General features: G+C 39.1%; 2 protein-coding genes across 7 annotated transcripts in view; one reads left to right on the top strand and one right to left on the bottom strand.

Annotated features, from left to right (window-relative positions):
* Ecd (ecdysoneless homolog (Drosophila)) overlaps positions 1–1,546 on the bottom strand; it is a 29,145-nt gene extending 27,599 nt beyond the window's left edge. Inside the window, exon 1 of the mRNA XM_005389989.2 lies at positions 1,398–1,546. The gene's annotated coding sequence lies outside the window, so the exon portion shown is untranslated. The remainder of the gene's footprint in view (positions 1–1,397) is intronic.
* Positions 1,547–1,642: 96 nt separating this feature from the next.
* The window catches only part of Fam149b1 (family with sequence similarity 149, member B1), a 45,171-nt gene continuing 37,447 nt past the window's right edge, over positions 1,643–9,366 (top strand). For 2 of the 6 annotated variants that reach the window (XM_013516752.1, XM_013516750.1), the window contains exons 1-4: positions 1,645–1,889; positions 2,070–2,123; positions 5,176–5,280; positions 6,490–6,619. In XM_013516752.1, the coding sequence (XP_013372206.1) occupies positions 1,843–1,889; positions 2,070–2,123; positions 5,176–5,280; positions 6,490–6,619 (336 nt within the window). In that variant the 5' untranslated portion in view covers positions 1,645–1,842. Of the gene's footprint in view, positions 1,890–2,069; positions 2,124–4,885; positions 4,949–5,175; positions 5,281–6,489; positions 6,620–9,366 lie in introns of those variants that run through there. The other 4 variants (XM_013516751.1, XM_005389991.2, XM_013516753.1 and 1 more) reach the window with 4 other exon arrangements.

Raw genomic sequence — 9,366 nt, 5'->3', positions numbered from 1 at the left:
AAAAAAAAAAAAAAAAAAAAAAAGAAGAAAAAGAATGTACAAATAACATCCTATTCCCTGAGCTCTTCTAGGTGATTCCATTAACAACATTTTCCGAAACTGTTATTCACATACCATCCTATGATTTTTGTCTTGATCATGTTACCAACATATATTTACTAAATATTTCTCATTTAATGACATTTTATACTTAAGGCTCTGTTCTTTATACTTAAAATTATGTTAAAAGGAAACCTTGATACACAGTTAATGGAAATCCAAGTAAATAAGAACAAAGTTTTAAATATGGCTGTGTGTAATGTGCACACATGTAGTCTCAGCTACTGGAGAGGCTAGGCAGAAGATCACTTGAGAGCAGGAGGAGTTCAGGACCAGCCTGAGCAACAAACACTGTCTCTCAAATAAATAAATGCTTTTGCCCTTAAACTAGCAACAGTGTGGGGCTGGGGATTTAGCTCAGCGCCTGCCTGGCAAGCGCAAGGTCGTGAGTTCAATTCCCGGTACCGAAAAAAAAAAACAAAAACAAAAACAAAAAAAAACCTAGCAACAGTGTAACACACCGTGAACAACACGACACCAACACCCACTGTTTACCATCAAACGTCCCAGTTCTGCCATTAATTAGCTGCATCATTCCGGGCCCCTCACTTTCTCTTTCTGGAGACGTCTCCTTAGTTGTAGAATGGAAGCGTTACTCTACCAGCTCTAAAATCCCTCCCTGCTTTAAAATTGTTATTCCTCTACAGAATTTAAATCTCTCCCTTTACAAACGCTATAATATGTAATATGGCATGGTAGAATTTTAAAACTACGAAATACCCACGTCTCAATATTTCACCTCAAAATAATTTGCCCACGTTCTTGATCCTACAACGGTCCTAAACTTGTCCCTTTTTTCAAGTTTCAGGGGATATGGCTCCGGTAAACCACGAGCTGGTAGATATCCCCTTATCTTCTAAGGGTTCTCCTTAAGATCCAGAGTACCGATCTACTCCTGCTGCCGGGCGAAGCTTGGTACAGACGGGCACCGCGCTGGATGGACACCCTAACGCCGCGGTTCGGACGCTTAAGCTTAGTACTTGGCTTTCTAATGGGCTGATCAGGAGCCTGCATCTTCCACCCAGACACCACCCATCACAGGCTAAATCCATTTGCCCTTTAAAACAGGACACGCAATATTCTATCCACACACCTTACACGCCAAGTACACCTTAGTATGGGGAATTTACAGCGTCAGAACCTTGCTTGACTCGCCCAGGTTAACCGCTCACTGTACAAATGCGAGCACTGAATGCACGGAAGGGACGGAGCAGCAAAGGGCCTAACGGAGTCTCGTGCTCTTTATTCAAACGAGGCTTCCTCTTTCCGTCCGACAAAACAAAACCAATTCCGCTTACAGTTTTAGGTCTTCTCCCGCGCGTCGCTGCCGGGGCACTCTTCTTGGGTCGCCTGTTCCACTTTGACTCGGGAAATACCATCAGCCGCCAAAATCTGAAGCAGGTTGGCTCCCGACGCTCCCTGGAACTTGCGAGCAGCGGAAGTTCCGCGACACCGTCTTGAAACCAGTCAGTTCCCGGAACCTTATTAGTTGTCCTTGCCTGCGCGTCGACGGAACTATTTGGCTAGCGCCCGGGTGCCTTCGTCACTTCCGTCCTCGCGGGAAAGCTGGGAAGTCGGAGGCCAGGAGAGGTGGGAACCCTGGGGCAGTGGCTGTCCGGAGTCTAGGCGACGGGGCGAGACGGCGCCGGTAGGTGGCAGGAGGGGGCCGAGCCGGAGCCGGCGAAACCGCCTGGCCCGGAGGCCCCCATCCTGGCGTACCCGTCCCGGCTCGGGAGGAGGAGGATGATCTCCAGATACACTCGGAAAGCCGTGCCACAGAGCTTGGAGCTGTGAGTGCGCTGCTCAGCCAGCCCCCGCGCGGGCCGGGGGAGGCTGGGGCGGGCCGCGGGCGCTCTGGGACCCTCCCGGGCCGGCTCTTCGCTCCTTTCTCAGTTTGGGGGAAGGAAAATATTCTTTGGAATTCTGTCCTTCCAGCCGGGCGGAACTGCCCCTGTCCCTCCCATTTCCAGGTGGGCGTGTCACCCTTATAGAGTACGAAGACTGGACTTCCTGTGTTGTACTAAGTGAGTTTAGGGGCTGGGTCTCCTAAGGCATTTGCAGTTCCCTCCGTGCTTCGGGCCCCACTGTCAAAAACTGGAAAAGTTATTAATACCTCAGAGCTACAATGAAGTTGAATACATCTGGTGTCAGACACCGTGCAAAGCTCTTTTGCATGTATTAGCCTATTTAATCCTGTCCGCGAGGAAACCCCTACGAGAATAATTTGCATATTCTACAGATGAAGATCCCAGATTTAAAGACTGTAGCATGCAGCTAGGCGCGGTGGCGCGTTCCTGTAATCCTGGTTATTCAGGAGGCTAGGAAGGGCAGAAGGATCAAAAGTTCGAGCCCAGTGTGGACAACCCAACGAATTGGCAAGGCCCAACCAAAAAAAAAAAAAGAAAGAAAAAGGAAAAAGGAGGGGGTCTGCGGATGTAGATCAGGGTGAAAGCCCTAGGTTAAACCCCAGTACCTAAGGGAAAAAAAAAGATTGTAATGTGTCAGTGGTCACACAGGAGTAGTGTGGAGCTGAGAAGTACAAACATTGTCAAAAAAACTTCGTGTCGATCTAATTTTGCACCTTTGGTTAAAACCATTCACTGCCTCAGCACCTCTGCAATTAAGCATCAGAACCTATAAACAACAGTTTTGCTTCTGAGCCTTTAGAAAACAAGTGTTTCTGGCTCAAAGACTCACCTTTTACTTTTAGTAAAGTGTTGTACTTCAGCAAGTACGATAATTACAGTCTTACATTTACTAATGCTTTACACTTTCAGAAAAACTCACTTTTTGATCCTTGTAAGAACTCTGTAAAATGGGTGTGATTATCTTCGTTTTTTAGAAAATTAAATTATATCAGAAAGATTACACATATTAAGATAATATAGCCAATAGAGTCTGGGCTTTAAAATCCAAATCTGCTGGGCCTGGTGGTACACGCCTGTAATACCAGCACTTGGGAGGCTGAGGCAGAAGGATTGCTGCGAGTTCAAGGCCAGCCTGAACTGCATAGTGGGACCCTATCTCAAAAAAACAAACCAAAAAAATCCATTTTTCCGCTCATTGAGCTATGTAATTTTAGTAGCCATTCACTTATTAATTAATTAACTGTACATGGTAATAGCAAGCATATTTTTAAGTCACACTTGGTTTCTGGCTGGATTCTTTTCTAACCGTATAACTTTTAAACAGTTTACTTGAATTGCTCATGCTTCAGTTTCCTTTCCTGTGAAATAAAGGTATTAGAGATTTATAATATATATTTCGATATTAAATGCCCTGAGAAAAGCTCTTAAAAAGAAACTTGCGTAGCTTTGTGTAACCTATCATGTCTCCTAAATTTATTTGTTTGCAGAATTTTGTTGGGAAGGAAATTCTATGTAGATAAATAGGACTGGAAAATATAACTGACCCCAGTTTATTCTAATACATATGTCCAGAAGATAATAAAAATTCCAGAGCAGCAGTGTCCAATAGAAACGTAAGCCACATATGCAGTTTCTAACTTTTTAATGTGGTCACATAAAAAAGTGAACTTTTAACTTTTTATTTTAAAAAAATTAAACTCACACAGCGTTGCAAAAATATTAGAGTCCCATGAATCCTTCCCCCAGCTTCTTCCTAATGGTAACATCTTAAGTAACTTAATCCTAGCAGTATAATTCCAAAGCAAGGAAACTGGCATTGGTACAGTACTAGTCTACACTAGACTACAAACCTTACTCAGTTTTCACCGGTTTTTATATCCACTCCTCGTATGTGTGTACACATAATTATGTGCAGTTTGGTCCCATTTGTAGCTACTGCTACAATCAAGATAGACATTTATTTTATCACCACCAAGAAACTTCCTTGTGTAGCCCTATAGTCATATCCACTCTATCTCCAACCTCTGGTGACCACCAGTCTGTTCTCTATCTGTATAGTTTTGCAGTTTGTGAATGTTATACAAATGGAATGTTGCATATAGTATGTAACCTTTTGCAACTGGCTTTGGCTTTTTTCACTAAGTATACCCCTTTTGAGATACATTGAGGTTATTACATTTATCAATAGTTCATTTTGTAGGTTTCTGTTTTGTTTTTTGAGGCAGGGTCTCACTATGTAGTGCAGGGTGGCCTTGAATTCTGCTTATGTAGTCCAGGCTAGCCTCAAGCTCACAGCAATCCTCCTGCCTCAGCCTGGGATTACAGGTGTCACTTTTAAATTGATGAATAACATCCTATTACCAGAGTATAACTATTCACACAATGAAGGACTTTCAAGTTGTTTCTAGTTCTTTTTCAACTATAAGTAAAATTACTGTGAAAATATGTGTACAGTTTTTGTGTGAACATAGGTTTTTCTTTTTCTAGATTTACATGCCCAAGAGTGCAAGTGCTAGGGTCTTTTGGTAAATACATGTGTTTTGTTTTATAAGAAATTGTCCAACTATTCCAGAGTAGCTATACTACTTGGCATTCTCACCAACAGTTTATGATACATGCAAGCTACTCTACATCTTCACCTGTATTTAGTGTTATTCTCTATTTTTTATTTTAGCTATTCTAATAGGGATTTGGTAATATCCTACTGTATTTTCAGTTTGCATTAAAATTAATTTTAAGTATATATTTTGTTTAACCCAGTGTGTATATATGTAATATGTATATATATATATATATTTTTTTTTAAATTTAATTTAATTTTTTTTTTTTTTTTTTGTCTTTTTGAGACAGGGTCTCACTATGTAGTCTAGGCTGGTCTTGAACTCACACCGATCCTCCTGCCTCAGCCTCCCAAGTTCTGGTATTACAGGCGTGTGCTACCACACCTGGCACCCCAGCATATATCTTAATATGTAATAAAGGTAATCATATTAATGAGATATTGCACATTATTCCTGTTGTTCTAAAATTTTGAAACCCAAAGTGCTGTACACTTAAAACAGTCAGTACCAGTGAGTCATATTTTAACTTCTAGTGGCTAGTGGCTAGCCCAGTGGACAGCACAGTTCCAGAGTGACTAACGTCTACATTAAGTTACTGAAAAGTATTTATCTCCTCCTTACAGGAAATATAACTTTATTTTTCACAGGAAAGGAATAACAAAAAACGCTCTTAATCATCATCCCCTTCCAGAGCAACTAGATGAAACTTCTTCTGCCAGTAACAGTCATGAAAAAGATACAAGTTCCCAAAGGTAATTAATTCAAAGTGTACTTGTTTGCTTGTTGTACTTGCTAATGGCAAAGGTTTTGGGCTTTTTTGGTATCAAGCCTATGCTAATGAAATAAAAACAAGAATTTTTATCACCTTAGGAGGCTGACACAAGAGAATTGCTTGAGCTCAGGATTTCATAGCCAACCTGAGCAACAAAATAAGACCTCCTCTCAAAAATCAGTCAATAAACAAGTTTTCAGTACTATTCAGTTTTCACTCTGAAGCAGCTAATAGCAACAATGTCATGCTTATTTCCTAACCTTTGAGAAGTAGTACTATGAAGTAGTTAAGAACATGGATTCAGGAGGAGTCCTAGGATTTTTAACCTAGTACTGACGTTTATTAACTGGGTAACACTGAAGAAGTTACTACTTTATAATGTACCTCTTTTAGGGTATTGTGAATCTAAATGAGATAAAGTGTGTATGTGATATCTGACATAATGTTTGGCGTATAGTAAATGCTGAGTAAATATTAACTACAGTTATTGTAAGAAATAGCATAGAAGAGGCTATAACTTCAAAGAGGGTTCTGAGAAGCATTGTGTCGTCATAGAAAAATATAAAATCTAGTTTTAAAACATGAAACTAAATTTCAGGTTCTATGCTTTTAAATGGAGTTAGCTGAGTTGTACATCTCTAGGTGGTATTAAGGATAAAATATCCATGAAAGTAGGTTAATATATGTAGAAGTACCACACAAGTTCATTACTACTATTAACATTTCTGAAATATCCTTTTTTCCTCCCCATTATTGGGAATTGAACCCAGGGCCTTATATTGAGAGACATCCCCAGCCTTCTTATGATTTTTTTTTTTATTTTGAGACAGGGTCTTGCTAAGTTGTCCGGGTTGGGCTCAAACTTGTGATCCTGCTACCTCAGCCTCTCAAAGTGCTGGGATTACTGGCATGCACCACCATACCTAGCTCTGAAATATCTTTAGATGTCAAGATTATGTGTTTTAGGTGGAATATTAAAATACTCATCATAGTAAACTATGACTGGAATCGTTTGGAACGAATGCCATCAATTCTATCGGAATTAGAAAATCTTCATTTATTTTTGTTTCTGTGGATGTATTTGTACACCTGCTTATCATCTGCTAAGCTGCTGAGTAAATACTGCAGAAACCTGAGGAAATATGAGAATTTTTCTTTTTTCTCTCATCTTTCCAAATTGTGCGTTTAGTGAATCTGACATCACCCAAGAATCACCTTTTACATCAACTGGCACTGGGAATTCGAGATCTGCTTTTCCAAGTTATACAGGCACAGGGATCTCTACAGAAGGCAGTTCGGACTTCTCCTGGGGATATGGTGTGAGTTGTATGTTATCATCTGATGATGTTCTTGGGAGACTGTTTTGGGGGTTAGGATTTGTCTGTATATCTCATTCCTTCATTTTCCTGCACTGGTTCTATACATTTTAAACTTACCACTCTCTACTGTAGTTGTAAAGAAGCATCAGTCCTCACCTCCTGCCATTATTTGCTTTGTTTTACAGATTCAGTAGTTGAGGCTTAGAAATGCTTAGTGGTTGACTTAAACAGCTGCAGGTAGGATAGATCTGTACACTGGTGAACCTGTCCACCACTTATTAAGTAGAAAAAATTAGGTTAAAAGTAGTATGCATATTATGGTTCTAATTTTGTTTTTACATACAGTTTTTGCATGTATAGAGTCTGCCAAAAAAATATATGCATCAGGAAAAGAAATATTTATATAAACATTTTAATACTACATGCATTGAGACGTCATGAGATTAACACAAGTTACCTTGGGCCTCTACATTTATAAGGGGTGCTCAAAGTGGTGACCATTAGCTTCCACACATTTATTTTATGGCGAACTACTATTCATTTTATGGCAAAGTATATATACTTTTTTTGGCAGACTCTGTATATGAAGAAAGGACTAAGGATATTTGCTCAGTGTTATTCATTCATTGTTATTTAGGTGATGAGAGAAGTGATTTTTACTTATTTATTTTTTACCATCTTGTATTATAAAACATTTTAAAAGACTAATAACCTTAAAAGTATTTTTTTTTTTTTGGAGACAGGATCTCTTAATGTAGTTCAGGCTGACCTTGAACTCACTATGTAGCCAAGGCTGGCCTCAAACTCGTGGTGATCCTCCTGCCTCAGCCTCCTGAGTGCTGGGATTACAGGCATGTGCCACCACACCTGGCCAAAAGTAAATTTAAAAGACAAATTTTATACATAATTTTATCACCTTGATGCAATAGGTATTTTTAATTACTCTATCTTCTTTCTGTTTATATTTAATTTGGCCAAGTTATAAACATGGTTTACATAACAGTATTATGCTCTATTTTTTACTTAATACTACTATGTGTGCATACTATTTTGTGGTTCACTTGTCTCATTTATCATTATGTCATAGGTGTTTACTACCTCCGTATCGATCCATTTGAATAGTTGTATAATATTTCTTCAGGTTAATATATCACATTTGGAGTTTTCCTTTATCATGTGATATTGGGGTTTTCAGTATTTATTCAAGAAGTATGTATTGAATACATTTATTGTCACTGTAGTTGGCCCTGGGGAGATGGGGTGAGACTTACGTGGTTTCTTAGCCTGGTGAGGGAGACTGACAAAAGCAAATAAAACATAAAAGGTAGTAAATGCCTGTAGGGAAGAGAGCAGGGTGCTGGAGAAAGCATTATAGGGGGATTCACTTGAGGTAAAGTTACCAGGTAGGGCAGATTTGAAACTTAAAGATTGAAAAGTTTACTGTCCGAAGAGTGAGAAAGGGAGCTTCCCACACAGATAAACAGTAGCATATGTGAAAGAACATTTTTCTGAGGGAAAGTACATAGCATGTTCTTGAAATGGAAGAAATCATCAGAGTGGGTGGAGGATGGTAACCAGAGTTGGAAAAGCACAAGTGAGATCACACAGTAAGCAAGAGATTATGTAGGGCCTTGCAGGCCATGGGAAAGAATTTAATTTTATTTAAGGAATTAATATATTAATTTGATGCCTTATCAGGAAGATTTAATATACCAACTATGTATTTCCACCACTTCTCTCTATATTGTGATTCGTATCTCTTTTTAAATTTATAAGTGTCACACAGATGTTTCCCATTTCCTTGCTTTCCTTTTGGTATTTATTGTATAATGGATTTTTTAAAATATTCAGGTCCAATTGTCTCTTCACTAGTCAAGATTTCCTCTTTAAAAATATAGAAAACTATAATGTTCTTCATACCTTCCCCCTTACACCCCCAATTCTTAGGACTGAGCGCAGGGGTGCTCTAGCTCTACCACTGAGCTATAGCCCCAGCTCTTTTTTTGTTTTTGTTTTTGTTTTTAATTTTGAGACAGGGTTTTGCTATGTTGCCCAGCCTGGCTTTGAACATCTGATTCCCCTGCCTCTGCTTCCTGAGTAGGTGGGATTATAGGCAAGCACCACTGGCTTCTTCACAGCTTCTTTCTCCTGCCCTCCTTTGGGCCGGGAATCTAACCCAGGGCCTTGTGTGTACTGTGTACATGCTCTGCCACTGAGCTAAACCACCAGCCTGGACTTTTTTGTAATGGACAAAGTCAGGTATGAGTTAAGTTTTGATACGACCAAACCTATTTTGTTTTAAACATTTTTGTATATTTGACTTAATTTCATGATTTTTTTGTTTGTTTGGTTTTTGAGGCAGGGTCTCACTATGCAGTTCAGGCTGGCCTTGAACTCACTTAGCCCAGACTGGCCTTGAACTCACAGCAATGCTCCTGTCTCAGCCTCCCTGGTGCTGGGATTGTAGGCATATACCATCATACGTGGAAATATTATGATATTTTAAAAACCTTTTAGGGCAGATTTATCAGTGCTTATTAAACAACAATTTATTATTTAGTATATGTGTGCACTTTAGTTTTCTAGTGAATTTTATTTTCATTTGTATCAAATTTTATAAAATATTTATTATCAATTTAATTGGTATTGCATTATAACCTTATATCAAATTAAGGAAAGTATGAAATACAACTAAAATTTGAGTTCTTAGTAGGTGCAAATAAAATGCTAAGCTTTTTTTTTTTTTT

Source organism: Chinchilla lanigera, unplaced genomic scaffold (assembly GCF_000276665.1).
Source record: "Chinchilla lanigera isolate Chin_1 unplaced genomic scaffold, ChiLan1.0 scaffold00036, whole genome shotgun sequence".
Lineage (NCBI taxonomy): Eukaryota > Metazoa > Chordata > Mammalia > Rodentia > Chinchillidae > Chinchilla > Chinchilla lanigera.
Note: the sequence above shows the minus strand (reverse complement) of the source record. Positions and strands in the feature narration are given on the sequence as shown.